General features: G+C 41.3%; 1 protein-coding gene across 1 annotated transcript; it reads left to right on the plus strand.

Moving 5' to 3' along the window:
* Positions 1-4,682: 4,682 nt before the first annotated feature.
* On the plus strand, positions 4,683-14,825 carry LOC134099592 (histamine H3 receptor). The gene is made up of 3 exons (XM_062552526.1): positions 4,683-4,929; positions 5,325-5,491; positions 13,440-14,825. The coding sequence occupies exons 1-3, from the start codon at positions 4,683-4,685 to the stop codon at positions 14,232-14,234; spliced, it is 1,209 nt and encodes a 402-aa protein (XP_062408510.1). The 3' UTR covers positions 14,235-14,825.
* The last annotated feature ends 836 nt before the right edge of the window (positions 14,826-15,661 follow it).

Here is a 15,661-nt window from a genome sequence, read left to right on the forward strand (position 1 = left end):
GAAACTCTACATCATATAAAAACATGCAGGGAAGGTAGCTTTAAAAGGAGGACTGAATGGTTTGCATGCATGCATGTGATAAATCACTCAACACTCTTCAAACAAATGGGTTGTTCCTCTCTGGACATAATAACAAATACAAAAAGGTAACACAGTGTTGTTCCTGTCTGGACACAGACGTATACTAAAAACAACGGAAGTTGTGTGGTTTTTAACACATTCATTTTAAGAGTGAAGTAACTCTTCAATTTCAGAGAGTTTCTGTACTTATTTATTCACAGAGTGTCCCTACGAGAAAAACAAACAAACAAACGGTTCTACCAGTACCTAGCTCGAGTTCCTGCAGCCAACAGCTAAAGCTACTGTACCAGGCAACTACAGCACTACACACTGGGGGCATATTGATGAGCTCCGATGTTCCCCAGAGTATAGCACCTATGACCTTGAGAAACGGAGATCTATGTTCCCTTCAGCAATCCCAGAGAAACTCCAGGGCTTTGTTTTTTGTTTAGGGGACAGGCTGCCCCCACTTTGTTTGTTTTTCCAGTTTCCAGTTTCCATACATGTCCATAAATAGCAGACTTTTTTCCTGCAAAAAATACATCAAAATCAATGTAATTGGGTGCTGCAATATATTTTCCCACCAACCCCCTTTTCTGGAGAGAGCATATATGCCATCCATAATACCAGTAAACATGATAATGGAAAGCACTAGCCTCCATCCCAATTAAGAAGTGGCCCTTCTGGGTCTCATCTTGAGTGCCATGCTTGAGTAGGAGTTGATGTCTTGTTCTCCCTGCTCTCCTCTCCATTTCTAAGTAGGGTAGACTGAGTACAGTTGGGTCATGTGTACAGTTGAGACACCTTAAATATCTTGCCTGCAAACCAAGCCTGATCTATGATTTTTGCTACACAAATGTGTGTTAGTGTTCTCTTTAATCATGGGAAATGTGGACACTGTGCATATCTCCTGTCCAAAGATATTGGCAAAAGTATTTTTACCATAGTGAGAATTTCACTTAACCATGTTCCTTCCACAGTGAATATCTTGTTACTCCAATGTGACTGTTATACTTTTCTTACATCATTGCAAAGGTCATTCTGTGCTCTACAAACTGACATATTTCATGACATCCTTTCATGCAAGGTTGTTGCATTATTTAGAAAAATGTGCAAGATGGTCAGAAGGGTACAGATGAGACACTTTGTCTCAACTGTACCCGGATAAAATCCCATTGGATTGCATGGTGTTTATTTGTGCATATTATGATGGCATTTAGGCAATATAGAACACAAATGTCAATAAAATGAATGTTTTTGATATTTAAACTATATATTATTAATGAATATATCTTATAACATGAAGATTTTAAGGATTACATCATAATTTGAAAATTAGCCATGATAAAACCAAGAAAAAAATATATATTTTCATCTTTAAACATTTGTCCCTGCTTTATGTCTATCTGATGCCAATTTAGATTTAAAAAAAATAGATTAAAATAAAAAGAAACACTCAGATTACACATTTTAAAAAGTTTGCTACATTTGCAGTGAATGGCTAGTCAGCCTTCCAGCATCATGAATGGGCGTCTCAACTGTACCATGCTACTGTCTCAACTGTACTCAATATAATTGTATTAGGGTACGGTTGAGACAAAATGCCACCTTGTGTTTATGAGTTAATTGTGAAAAATCTAAACAACTTACGGATATATACTTTGGGTTTTATTTTAGTGCACAGATCAAAGATATACCATGTAAGAACACAGTTATTTTCAATGGCTTTTTACAGTCAAACTTTCAAGTGGTAATGGGGAAAGCAAAAACTGTCCCAACTGTACTTCTAAAGGCACTTCAAAATGGGGATTTCATTTTAATTTATGTATAACTGCAAAACTCTTCAGTATAGTGATATGTAAAGGACTGCTTAGATATTAAAGATCACAGAACAATGTGTAGCCTATATTTCAGGTACCCACAGAATAGGTGTTAAATTCCTTGTCCTATAGGCTAAGTAACAGGTTTCCCACCGTGGCCATTCAACAACTTAGCCTATTTGACACCAGTGATGTGTTACAGTAGTAGCCTACAGTGGTAGCTACAGTAACGTAATAACGTGTAATGTGCTACTGAACACATGGTAAGAAAATGTAGCTCCTTTTTCAACTCAGCGCAACTTTTCCCACGGATAGATTTGACAGCGACACTACCTTGTTCACAGCTGCGCGGTTGGGCAGTAGTCTCAAACTCCACACAGTATACTGTATGATGAGCAATCGTGGCACGCGGGAATCCAACGCTAACTTTTTAGTTTTAGGGATGGAGGTATTCTCATTACTGTGAAGTGTGAACTCCTTGAAACTGAGGGGAGGAATGAGAGTGTAAGACTATATAATAATCCTGTATCTATCTATGCTCATAAACTGCATGGTGGCTATGTTATTTAATATTGGTTCAGGACATTAGTGGTGGTGGTGTTGAAACCTAATAGCCCAATAGTATAGTAGCCCCCCATAGTAGAACTTTAGGCCTATACATTTAGGAAGAGATATTGGGTTCTGCCCAAAGTCCAGCAACATTAAAAGTAACGATTAACATAGGGTAACTAGGAAATGTAATGGATTACTTTTTTTTAAAGGATTGACGAGTAACTAGTAAACGGGGACGCTGGCTGCTCTAGCCGCTCCGTTAGACTTGTTTTTGTTCGGATTTTATCTTTATTATTTTATTCGCCATTATTTTTTCCATTAATCTTGTTTATTTGTTTACTTTAGCTGTTAAGTTACATATAGCCTTTTTTATTTTAATTATTTGTTTTGCGTTCCCATGCTTTTCTGCATCCTGGCGTCTGTGCTCTGCCTCTCCGCTCGACCTGCGCTGTTTTTCGGATCAGCGTTCTCTTGCCGTCTGCGATCGATGGGGCACCTGTGACTGGTGCTGCTGGTCTTGCTGGACTGTGGTTCCAGGGCCGAGGAGCTCCTTTCTGCTGATGGCTGCTGGACTATTTCAACTCAGCGCAGACTGCTGCGGACTCTGTGGCTGTTTCGGTCGGTTGACTGTCAGCTACCGTAGGACATCGATGGCTGGTCATGGTCGGTGGACTGTCGGCTGGTCTGGCACAGCAGAGGGACGCGGCTTCGGGAGAGCACCAGAGCAGAGGATCCTCCTGTGTCGCTCTGGTAGCCTACTACAGCGCCTAAACACATTTCTGGTGCCTGTCGGGTGAACACAATTTGCCAACGGGTTATCATGTCAACTAGCCTACGGGCCATATCGTCTGCTGAGGTTCTGCCCCAGTGATAGCAAGAAAGCGCACTGACGCTTGCTTGGATGCGGTTCGTTGGACTAAGTTGGCGTGGACTTTTCTGTTTGTTTGTTTGTTTGTTTTATTATGTATTTGACATTTGTTTATTTGTTTGTCTGTCTCATGTCTTGGTGTCACGGGTACGCTGGCGATTACGCCACTCCGTCCGGCATCTTGTGTCTTGTTATTTTGTGAATTTGTTTGTTGTGTTGTCATGGGTACGCTGGCGACTACGCCACTCCATTTCGGCACTGTCTCTGTGTAAAGCGCTTTGGGTTGCACTCAGTGCACGTGAAATGCGCTATATAAATAAAAGTACCTTACCTTACCTTACCTTACACAACATGACGCAGGATACAGTAACAACACACAACATGACGCAGGATACAGTAACAATTCTATGGCAGCAGTCGCTAATACCTGATATATCCAGGATCTGTAAAAGCTCTCCTTCATGGTTTACAGTACCAACCACATATTATAACACTAGCCTGAATGCCCTACCAAAGAACCGACTCAACAAACAGCACCACCAACAGAGCCTACCTAAACATCCCCACTGGGGTTGTTAGCAGGCACCTTCCCGTCTCTTTGAACTATCATACTGGCTCAACAGCGGTATCTGGTGCCCTGGGCTCACAGGTCGCGCAGACACATGTACGTGGATAATTTATTCGATTGTGGATGCTAGCACGTTGCGGGTAACAATAAGACATTGAATAGCGAATGTTAAAATCGGTGGCATTGATTGAAAGTGCCTAAACTTTTTAAGGGGATGCGTAAACGGTAAGGATGCATAAACGCAATAGAAATATGAATTCCGTTAAGCACCCAGTCCCATACCCTCCATAGCCTTGATTCAGCTTCTACTTGTTGACAGTGATAACATTTGTCCATTTCAAATTATTTCAAATATTATTTTTTTTTTGTGAAAGAATAGCAACACAGTTGGCCATAACTATATCTAACGCAATTCCACATTTTGGTGCATGGATAGGTCATATAGACATTTTACAATATAGACATTTTACAGACAGAGTTACAAACAGTATTCACCTCATTCAGTCGTTCACGTTAGGATAGAAGTGGGCGGTAAAGAAATAACCATGTTTGGCGCATACCATATTCGACTACTGCGCCTATTCGACTGCGGTCATTCACACGTCGGCACAGTAGCGGTCCTCACTTGTTAGGGCCACTTGGAAATCCAGACGACGTGTGGTGCGGCACCAACGAAAGCATGAACGATGCACACATGAATGAGAGTACCCAAAGTCGAAAGAAAAAGGATTGTTGTAGGAGCTTTACTTTTTGACGCTTTTGGTTACTTCTTGTCAATTACAACAGCATATTCTCTGTTTGACGCGTGAAGATAATGGGAGGCGACGCAGCTGTCTCCAACGCCACACGGAATGTTCTGGCCAACAACTCCACCAAATTAATAGATAAGTCCACTTTTGTCGGACCGGTAATGGTTATTCTGGCGGTGATGATGGTCACGTTGGTAATTGTGACAATCTCAGGGAACGCGCTGGTCATATTTGCCTTCAAAGTTGACAAAAGTTTAAGGAGGCAAAGTCACTATTTTTTCTTAAATTTGGCGATCTCCGATTTTCTTCTTGGTAAGTAAGTCACATCACCTTCGTCCTGTACATTTCATGATCTTTGATACAATGAATATGAATATGTAATGCCGCATGGTATTAGAATAGACTAATATGTATAGTCTCTAGTACTTCAACAGGATAAGATGGCAGAAGATAGAGGCTATTTATTTTGTGTTTCCTGTTGGTTTAAAGTATCCATAAAGGACCGCCCGCATGTCTTAAAGGCACGAATCACTGGCTTTGGCCATGTCAAAACAGACAGTATGACTCAGTTATTATTAGGCGACCCTAATAACTACTACTCTGAGAGAAACTAGCCCGACGATACGAGTAGGCTAAATGAAATATTTGGTAGATCAGAGACTATTGACTTTATAAAACTATTGAGTGTAACATTTCATTTCACCTAGGTGTTTTCTGCATTCCTGTGTACATCCCATACATCCTCTCTGGTCGATGGATGTTGGGTAGGGGGCTGTGTAAGCTGTGGCTGGTCATGGACTACCTGCTGTGCACTGCCTCAGTCTTCAACATCGTCCTCATCAGCTATGATCGTTTCCAGTCTGTTACCCAAGCGGTGAGAGTGTGTGTGAGAGAGGAGTAACCTAAGCTCAGAACAAATGGGAGAAAGTCCCCTATTGATTGATTGTAGATATTGCCTGTTTATGTATTGTCTAATACCATCATACTTCACCTGGATATGTGTTGTTGCTAAGGGCAGCACATGCCTTTTAATTCCATGTCAGGTTTTGGAGTACATGTCATGTCTACCTGCAATAATTGCATTGCTCCTTGTGATTTCTGCTGTATTGATTAAGTGGGTTGTCAGGGACATGGGTTACTCATATTGCAATCAGTAGTGAGATGAAGGATTAGGCTACTGGCTGCAGGTCAAGCTGATAAAATATACTGTAGTATAGACCTACTGTGCTCTCACAGGTTATTTAACATTTTTTAGAGTGGACCCAGACAAGTCTGTGAGCACATTTAAATTTGCTCTGCAGATCTGCCTGGCCCCTAGATATGAATGGAGAGAAGTGACGTCTATTTGAACCAGTTTCCTAAGTGGACTCTGTTTGGTCTGCGCAGCCTCAAAAGCAGTTTAGTGACATAGACATGAAGTTGCACAATGGGTTGAAACACGGTAAATCGTTTGGTAGCTGCACCCAGAGAATTGACTATGTGCAGTATTTCGAGTTCAAGTGCAGCTTTTGGTAGGCGGTCACTGATTTTTTTTTCTTTTTTCGGATGCTCTCCTCTTTGGATCTCCTATGGCCAGATTACCTTCCTGCTTTTCTTTGTCAACACGGTTACTTCTGTCCTGTGCAATAGATAGTCATATGTTCATGACATGATTTTTTAGCAAAGGTTTAGAAAAAATTTCATTATGGGGTCATAAAGTGATTAGTGAGTTAATAGGTTACTGTACAATGATGTATTACTCTGGAAATGAACAGTGGCCACAACCTGTAAAGGTTTAAAACGAAACCCAAATGAAGTTTTAGAATAATTTAGACATATTGTATGAGGTCATAGCAAAGATCCTTCATTAGCTCTGCTTTAACCCTCTCTGGTCATAGTACGAGGCAATGCAATGTTCTAGTATTAACCCTGGAAAAGCCAAAAGGGCAGACCTGAAAAACCTCCGAAATTACTGTTTAAATCACCCTAAAATCAACAAAGAAAAATACTGCCGTGAATTCTGTTCCGAAAGTTAAATCTTTTGTGAAATCGGGGCTTTCAGTCAGCTGTCATGGTTTGGAACTGTACTGTCCTTAGTATTATTCAGTTATAATAGGCTCCATTTTGTTCAGTCGAGAAACACAGTGAAAGTTTCACATTTGACATGGCAGATATCTGGTATGACAGATGACACAATAGCAGTGGGAGAGTACTGCTGTCAAAGAGAGCCATTCAAAATGGTCCTCTAACTGAGGTTTTAAGGGGGAGACATACAAGCTGTCTGTGATTTAGTTCAGACTCCCATCAAACTGCAATGAAAAGAAACCAAGTGCAGACCAAAACTTTTGAACACAGTACAAAGTGTAGTTCACACTGAGAACGATAACTATGATGATAAAAATATCACTAGCTAATATGAGTAACTACATCCACACATAAACTACAATGATAACGACATGAAGAACGATGACATCAGTGCTAATTTCAGTTTTTATTATCGTCGTTGTTCTTGAGGTGAACCCTGCCTGACCTGCCGGCAAATTTGGATTTCGCCCGGCAGCTCAGGCTGGAAACCTGCACATCTATCTCCTCTGTTCCCTGCCAGAACCTTTGGCTCCAATCACAAACTATCTTATCCAAAAGATGCACCGGATCGTTGGTCAGATTGGTTGAAGGATTATCTAACTCTCGCGCAGTAGAAATAAAGTGCAGACTCCCCATACTAATGTTCAATCTTGAAAGGTTGAGCTTAGTATGGTGATAGCCAGACTAGGGGTGAATGGCGAATTCCGGAATTCCGGTGATTTTTCACATAGATCTCGATTTTTCAAGGTCACATACTGCCGAAATAATTGATTCTACCTAGCTCAAGTTGCTGCAGCCAACAGCTAGAGCTGCCAATACTAAACTCTGGGAGTGTAGCACTGTTTAGCTGTTGGCTGCAGCAATTCAAGAAACAGAGATCTATGTGAAATATCTCCAGAAATCTTGTTTATATAGTATGAGTTTGGCATTCAAAATGATTTTGCCACCTAGTATAATTAGTGTCCCCATAGAGTCAAATCCACAGCCTCTGTTGGTTGTGTGTGTGTGTGTGTGTGAGATCTGTATTAGTGGTTTACGTTTCTTATTAGTGGATGGGGCAGAGTCGAAAGAGGAAATCTGTTCACTCACTGGCTTTTGAAGTCAGCTATGACTGAACAATTATGAGAATCAACAGTGACATCTATCATATTCTCTTGTTAGAAGTTTTATTTTGTTGAAGAAAACAGCTTTGTATTTTGTATCAAAATACTATATGAGTGTGTATTTTTGTAGTTTAACAATACTTGCACATATGTTTTGGTAAAACCAATAGCCTACTTTTGGTGATGTGATGACATCATAAAAGTGCAAAAAAAAAATGATAGCCTCTGACTGGTGCTGACTAATATTTGCTCAGTTTGCTAAATTGTTGGGATCATAATATTGAGATTCAGGAAGATGATCCAGTGCAATATCAGTAACTTGTAGGTTGCTTACGCACAATACACTTCCTCTCATACCAAGACTTGTCTCCACCTTGTACTGCTTGCCAAGTTCAGTTGTGTTGTGTTTTGAGTGCATCTCTGATACAGTATTTAGGCTAGTGTAACAGGCAGGCCAGGCATTGGGAGGGTGTGTATGTGAATGTGTGTGTGTGTGTGTGTGTGTGTGTGGGGGGGTGGTTACATAACACACAAACAGGCCTACTGCACAGCTACAGTATGTACCAACTAGCTACCATTTCACTCAACACCAACTCATCTACATCCAAGCTGGGTTTGACGCTGCACTCTGTGTAGATGTACAGCTGGGGGAAAAAACCCTGTTACTGCAGGTAAAGGGAGAGAAAAGGGACAGCGCCATTAGACTGGAATGTGCCTTGTGCATCCTGATCTGTAAGCTTGAAGGTCGAGTTTCAGCACATCACATATAGAAAAGTCTTCAAAGATTCATGGAGCTAAGCCTATTTACTATGGAATATAATACACACAAGCATACTTTCATTCTGTACAGTTATCAACCTTGAGTGGAATAGTCCCCAAGTCTTATGCAAGGCTCCAAAGAGATATAGGGAGTCTGTTCAGTCTAGTCACTTTAAATAATCATTGGAGATACAAACCCATCCTGAGTCACGCTTCACTTTAGGGTAAATGACTGATTTGCATAAGCCTCCATAAGCTAATGTTCCTGAATTCAGGGCAAAAAAAAGTTCAGTTGTTTTTATAGTGGAGGTCTGCACATGGTGGAATGAGGATATTTGCCTTAACTCTTGCATAGTTGGAAATAAGTAAACTGATTCTTCTTTATTAGATCAAAGATTCATGGCAGAAATCAGGGAGGGGAGAGGGGAGTTGCTTAGGGAACATGCTTTGTTCTGCAATGTTGTGTTTGTATAAAGCCAAACAGTGAGGCTGCAAATTCAAACCTTTGGAACATGTCCATGCTTAATGTGATTACAATGAAAGAAAAAAACATACTCTACTCGTTCGACTGTTTCCCCCATTGTGTCATAATATTTATGTCTTCCTTCTTTGTATTTAATTCTAATAATGGGTAATGTAGGCCACAGAAACAGTTCTTTAAACAGCTCTCTATTTTAAGACCTGAACCCTCGGTCTCTGGAGAGTAGGCTTTTGGACGCTCTCTCCTTTAAGTCCCGAGAGGTCATAAACAACCATTGCTCGGCCATTCATTTCAAAGCACAAAGAAGCACATTTGTGACTAATCAGGTTAAATATACGGTATGTTCAAAGAGCTGTGTGAGCAACACAATCTATCAACAGAAGTTCAACAAATGGACAGAACAGCTGAATGGACAATGATTAGAGATGTTGCATACCTCATTCCTTATTTCTGTGGCCACAAAACATTCTCTGCTTCTGCAGTGTACCCTTGATTCACCTTGTATCATGCAAGATGTTGAGCTGCTTTTGAAATCTAGTCTAGCTCACCCTATTTAATCACTTTTCAAGGCTTATTTGCTTGGATGTAAAGCCCGATGACATTTGAAATTCTGACAAATTACCTAGTACCCATAAAATAAAACCACAGACTGACTCAAAAACACATAACTGATTCCATGCAAAAACCTTGCTGCACCAACAATAACAAATGCCATTGAAAACGTTTGTACTGTTGACTGTTGTAAAAGCAAATTATGCTTGGGCAATCGTCTCAGACCATACATCTTGATAGAGCATAACCTGGAAGGTGGAAATTACAGGTGTGTCTGTCTGTGTTTCTTTAATTTGAACATTGAAGATGATACTAAGCGAAAAATAAATGATAAACTGCCTATGGGAAACGCCACAAATCAACAATGCTAACCTACTTATAATATCCTATTGTATCAGGCAACTTTTTGTGCAATGTTGCAGGGAACCACATCACATAACCATAAACAGGTTACAGTTCTCAAGAAACTGATGAACTGATGGCTAAAATGGTGGTGGTGGGGGGGAGGGGGGCGTAAATCTGCAGACAGTCAACAGATCAACAATGCTGACCTGCTTATAACACCTCATAGCCTATTTAAATCAGGCAACGTTTTGTGCATTGTTGCAGGGAACCACATAAAATAACCACAAACTGATGGTTACAGTTCTCAAAAAACTGATGGCTAAAGTTCTCAAGAAACTGATGGTCGAAATTCTGAAGTAACTTGAGGTGTGTGTGTGCTGGGGGGAGGGGGAGGGGGAGGGGATGTGTGTGAGCAACCTACATTTTACTCATTTTGCACTGGATCATTCCTGAATCTCAATATTCTGATCACAATCTGGGGAAATGACTAGATCAGCACCAGTCAGAGGCTAGATGTCATCATGTCACCAAAGAAAAGAAACCAACAGTATTGCCTATAAAAACAGAAGTTGCATATAGAAGTCGCATTGTATTGTTGCTTTAAGTCTCTATGGGATGAAGATTCTCTCACAAGCATGTTGCTTACTGGTTTCTAAAGGGACAATACAAAATGTGAATTCAGAAAACGTTTGTCTAGGAGCGCTTCTTGGACTCAGAAAAAAGTTTGTTTGAGGTGCTCCTTGGAAGGGAAAAAAATTCAGTTGGAAAAACGAACCAAACCAACCAAAAAGCCTTTATTGTAGCGGCTTGGTCACATTACAACCCGCTACAATAAAGGCTTTTTAACTTGTGTTACATGAGAGTGCCTTGGAGTTCCTCTGGTTTTTCCAACAAAATGTGAATTGTTTGGAAAACTATATGTGGGGGTCATGAAAAGTCAACTGTAAAGAAAAGATTTGTGTTCCAACAAAATTAAGCATATCCTACATCATAAAAAAACGATTGAGAAAGAACATGCTTTGAGAAATGGCTCCATTTGATTATGTTGCACACAATATTACAAGCCACAGCTGCGAACCTACCTGTCCTTCCCATATTTAAAACAGGGACTTTACAGACTTTACTAGACAGAAGAGACTTAGTGGAAGAATTAATGTGCTTTTAAATTAATTTGCTTTCTGCTGCATTGAAGTGACTGGATCGTGGCCTGGCATTGAACCACAGCCTCCTACAGCAAACTCTGCACTCTTTGACATGCAGAGTGGCAGACACAGAAGATTAAGGGGCCTGACAATGAACCTTTTTGTTTTTCGAGCAGAAACATAACATTATAGCAATGAATACCAATGGCCACGAATCATCCTCTCCCTTTCATCTCTGTGGATGCAAAGAACTGTTATCTTTGATCCTCAAGAGTCTGCTCTCCCAGGGCCACTTCAGTAACCTCCAGCAAATGGATGCTGTCTGTGTGTGCCACACACCTTGAGAGGGACAGGAAAAAAGAGAGAGAAAAAAACAAACAATAACAAATGTGAGCATTAGTATAGGTAGCCAATGACAATGGTAGATGCTTACCACCTACTGTAGATAGACAGCAGATTCAAATCAATGTAAATGATTACCTGTTTGTGGGAGAGTTAACTCTGTGTTAATTTATTGGCACATTTTTTCTTTATAACTCAATGATTCACTGTTACTGTAGATCAATTCCAAAATGCTCGGTGTCTGAAGTAGGGAAGGTCCTCACATGTGGTGAATTACAGGTATATTTATTTTGTTGTTTTGGTGCACATGGATGAATCTTAAATCTAAGGAAATGGCGCCACTGTCAATAACACAGAAAATCGCATTCCTTTCTCACTGGTTGATGTTGAGCGGCAGCCCGTTGTCTTTACACTCTGAGTGCTTTTTAGTTGAACACAAAGCTGCACTGTTGCTTTTAGGCTCTTTTCAAAATGAGTTCAGTGGGAACAGGTGAACAAAGCACTCCATTTGGCACTTCTTAATTCAATCATGTCAGTCACCTCTCTCTCTCTCTCTCTCTCTCTCTCTCATGCTCTCCATCTCTCCCTCTCTCCATCTCTCCCTCTCGTGTGCTTTCCTATGCACAATCCAGTGTCATTTAATTATATATATATATATATATATATATATATATATATATATATATATAAATCTCTTTCAAGTGCAAATGAGGACACTCCACAGTTACCACCTGCCATCAAACGTGTGGAGTGGTCTAAAACCAGTCCTATCACTTGCATCGGTGAATAAAGAGAGTTGTTTGACTGTTAGCCTCTCAAGTAGTGTAACTTTATGTAAATCGATGAAGAAATAGATTTAGTTAGTTCTGATGAAGTATAAGTAAGACAGGTTATTTGTAAGGCAGACAGACGTGCCAGACGTGATTTCTGTGTAGGATTCTATAGATTGGGCCTGGGATCAATTTGTCCAGTACTAATATTTATAAGTCTATGAATTATTGCTGATCTGGAGCTATTGACTTTGAACACCATTGGCTGGACATGAACTGGTCAAATGACTTGAGGGGTTTTCAGTGCAGTGATCTGGTATTGATAAATGAGAGCACGTGTATTAGGATAGTGGTAGTGTAGTGGCTAACATACATCAAAGCGTATTACTATTTTCAATAAAATAGCAAATGCCCTACTTTTAAGTGTATGAAAATGAATTACAAAATACAGTAGCCATGCCATGTATCGTTGTGTAAATGAGCATTTCTCATCTTGCAGTGGATCATCTTCCTGAATCTCAATATTCTGATCACAAATCTGCACCAGTGAGAGGCTATATTCATTGTTTTGCACTTTATGAAGTCATCAAAAGTATTGGTTTTACCAAAAATATTTGCCAATACTTTTTAACTACAATAACACATACCCATAAAGTATTTAGTAAGTAAGTAAGTAAGTAAAATGTATTTATAAGGCACATATAAAATACAGTTTACACTGACCACACTGCCGTACAGGTGCAAGTTAACAAACAGCGAAATAGATAAAGATTAAAAGAAAAAATTAAAATAGGTAAAATAAAATAAATAAAAACAAAGAGAAAGCAATCATACACCGACAGGGAACGCCAGGGAGAAGAGGTGTGTTTTTAGCCTAGATTTAAAACTGGTGACAGAGGGAGCATCTCTGATAGGGGGTGGCAGCAGATTCCAGATTTAGATACAAAACCCCATCAAATACAAATGACAAAACACTTTTTTGTATTTCAAATACGTATTTTTATGCATCACAAACATGGCCCATCCCTGTGGTTAATGAGCTTGGCTAGCAATAGCCAGTAAAGTTGTGGGTTCAATTCCTGGTTGTGCCCTTGAGCAAGGCACTTAACCCTGAGTTGCTCCGGAGACAATGGCCCTGTAATATAATATGCAAGTGGCTTTGGATAAAAGCATCTGCTAAATAGATACACATGTAAACTGTATTGCCCTCTGCAGATGTACAGTATGTGGAGAGCTTGTGTTTACTTTCCTTCCATTGATTCAGGTGTCTTATCGCGCAAAACAAGGGATGAGCGGGCCAGCTCTTGGGAAGATGATTGCCGTGTGGGTGCTGGCGTTCCTTCTCTACGGACCGGCCATCCTCTTCTGGGACCTGGTGTCTGGTCAGAGCTGCGTGCCCGAGGACGACTGCTTCGCCGAGTTCTACTACACGTGGTATTTCCTGCTGAGCGCCTCCATCCTGGAGTTCTTCTGCCCGCTGGTCTCGGTGGCCTTCTTCAACCTCAGCATCTATTTGAACATCCGCCGGAGGAGACTGGGCAGCGCCAAGCCCCGGGCCACGCCGGAGGTCTCCTCCCCGGCCGAGAGCGTCCGGCTCTCCTCGCTCCTCTACCGCCACTCTCCGCTTTTCGCCAGCAAGAAGACGGCGGCCGCGGTGGTGGCGGTGGCGGCGGCGGCGGCCCGTGAGGAGGACGGGGGCTCGCTGGAGTCTCGGGCGTCGTCGCCGCCGCCGGTCAGCCGGGCGGGCAGCTGCGGAGGGCCTCAGCGCAGCTCGCGGCTGCGGCGGGACAAGAAGGTGGCCAAGTCGCTGGCGGTGATCGTGTGCGTGTTCGCCGTGTGCTGGGCGCCCTACACGCTGCTGATGATCATTCGGGCGGCCTGTCGGGGGCGCTGCATCCCCGACCACTGGTACGAGGTCTCCTTCTGGCTCCTGTGGCTCAACTCGGCCATCAACCCCTTCCTGTACCCGGTGTGCCACAGTAGCTTCCGCCGCGCCTTTGCCAAGATCCTGTGCCCAGGACGGAGGAAGTCCGGCAGACATCACGGCGAACCCCCCTAGTCCCTCAGATCACTCTCCTGCTTATCGAAAGCAGAATGCAACGTAAACAATGTGGGATGCATATTAAGTTGTCATGTTCTTTGGCATCACAAACCACTCACATGTGCAGGATACTTTGGAAGCTTCTGCAGGAACAAGGAGAGTAGTTACATCGATTACTTCATAAAAGGTTGCTGATGTCAGTTTTGTCATTATTTATTATTTATCTGTATTTGGTCCTTGGTCGTGAACAGCTTTTTGGGAAACTTCAATCGGCATGTTTTGTGGATTCTTGTGTCATGCTTATTTGTTTTACGTCATTGCATAGCTCTGACACTTATGCTATGATCAGCTTTGGCCTTGTCGTGTTTGTGCATTTGTATCTCTGGGATTTGATCATTTGATGAATGACTGTAGAACATATAATGGGTAAAATTGAGACGTGGAATTTTGCATTCAAGTGAAATGTACGAGGAGGAGGTAAAGCAAAGTCAAGTAAAATTTGGCATACTATCATTCAGTGAGCTTGTGTGGATGGCACAGAGGAAGTGCTGATATTACTTTTTTGTTCAGTAAAAATGGCAAAGGATTTGAGCCGAATACATGACATTGAATGGACACAATAGAAGATAAACAAAAACATCACTACAAGTCACATGACAAATGTTTATATAACTCCAGAAATAAAATTCGCATCTGTTAAAGCAAAAATGGAACATGGTGTATTCTAAATAAAAGTCCTCTCAGACATTCTCTGACATTCAGGCAGCAAAACTGACAACTTGAAATACAGCAAGATAGCAATCAAAACACCATTTATGGCAAATCTGGAAGAAGAATCACTGCATTAACTCACTGTGTCATCCACATCGACCAAGAAAAGTCATCCACACTCACCATATTCTGGGAAGTGTATGAATTCCTTCAAGACAGGGTATAAGATAACACCCTTTGAGACACAGAATAAATAAGATGGATGATTATCATAAATTCAAATGTAAATGGCTGGGTCAAGGAGCCAGGAGACTAGGAGACTAGGAGCAGGACAGCAAGGCGATGTAGTATACTACTATAGTGCAGAAGGGTCGTCTCCTAAGCGGTCATCAAACCCTATTTTCCCCAGATAGAGATAGCTTGTATTTGGAGATGACAGTGTAGTGGAAGTGAGTGGTAAGAGGAAAGTAGACTGTAGGCCTATTTAATCTGTTCAGGGCCCAGGAAGGACATCATCAGTACTGAGACCCTCAAAATGCTATGTACATAATTTTGATTCATCTCACATGCATACAGGACTATGGTGACGATCTGTCAGAAAAAGGCCTGTTAATCCTGATCGTTTTCTTACTGTGTTTCCACATTCAGACTGAATGGTCAGGAAGAAAGTAAAGGATGCAGTCATGTTACGATAATTATATGATATGATAACTGTTTTGCTTCAGTTTATTATT

The sequence above is a fragment of the Sardina pilchardus genome, chromosome 2 (genome assembly GCF_963854185.1).
Source record: "Sardina pilchardus chromosome 2, fSarPil1.1, whole genome shotgun sequence".
Taxonomy (NCBI): Eukaryota; Metazoa; Chordata; class Actinopteri; order Clupeiformes; family Clupeidae; genus Sardina; species Sardina pilchardus.

Excerpts from the sequence above, each read along its gene's own strand:
- LOC134099592 (XM_062552526.1), top strand. The coding sequence starts at position 4,683 with ATGGGAGGCGACGCAGCTGTCTCCAACGCCACACGGAATGTTCTGGCC. Across the intron at positions 4,930-5,324 it reads GATCTCCGATTTTCTTCTTG|GTGTTTTCTGCATTCCTGTG; the intron begins GTAAGTAAGTCA and ends CATTTCACCTAG. Across the intron at positions 5,492-13,439 it reads TCCAGTCTGTTACCCAAGCG|GTGTCTTATCGCGCAAAACA; the intron begins GTGAGAGTGTGT and ends CCATTGATTCAG.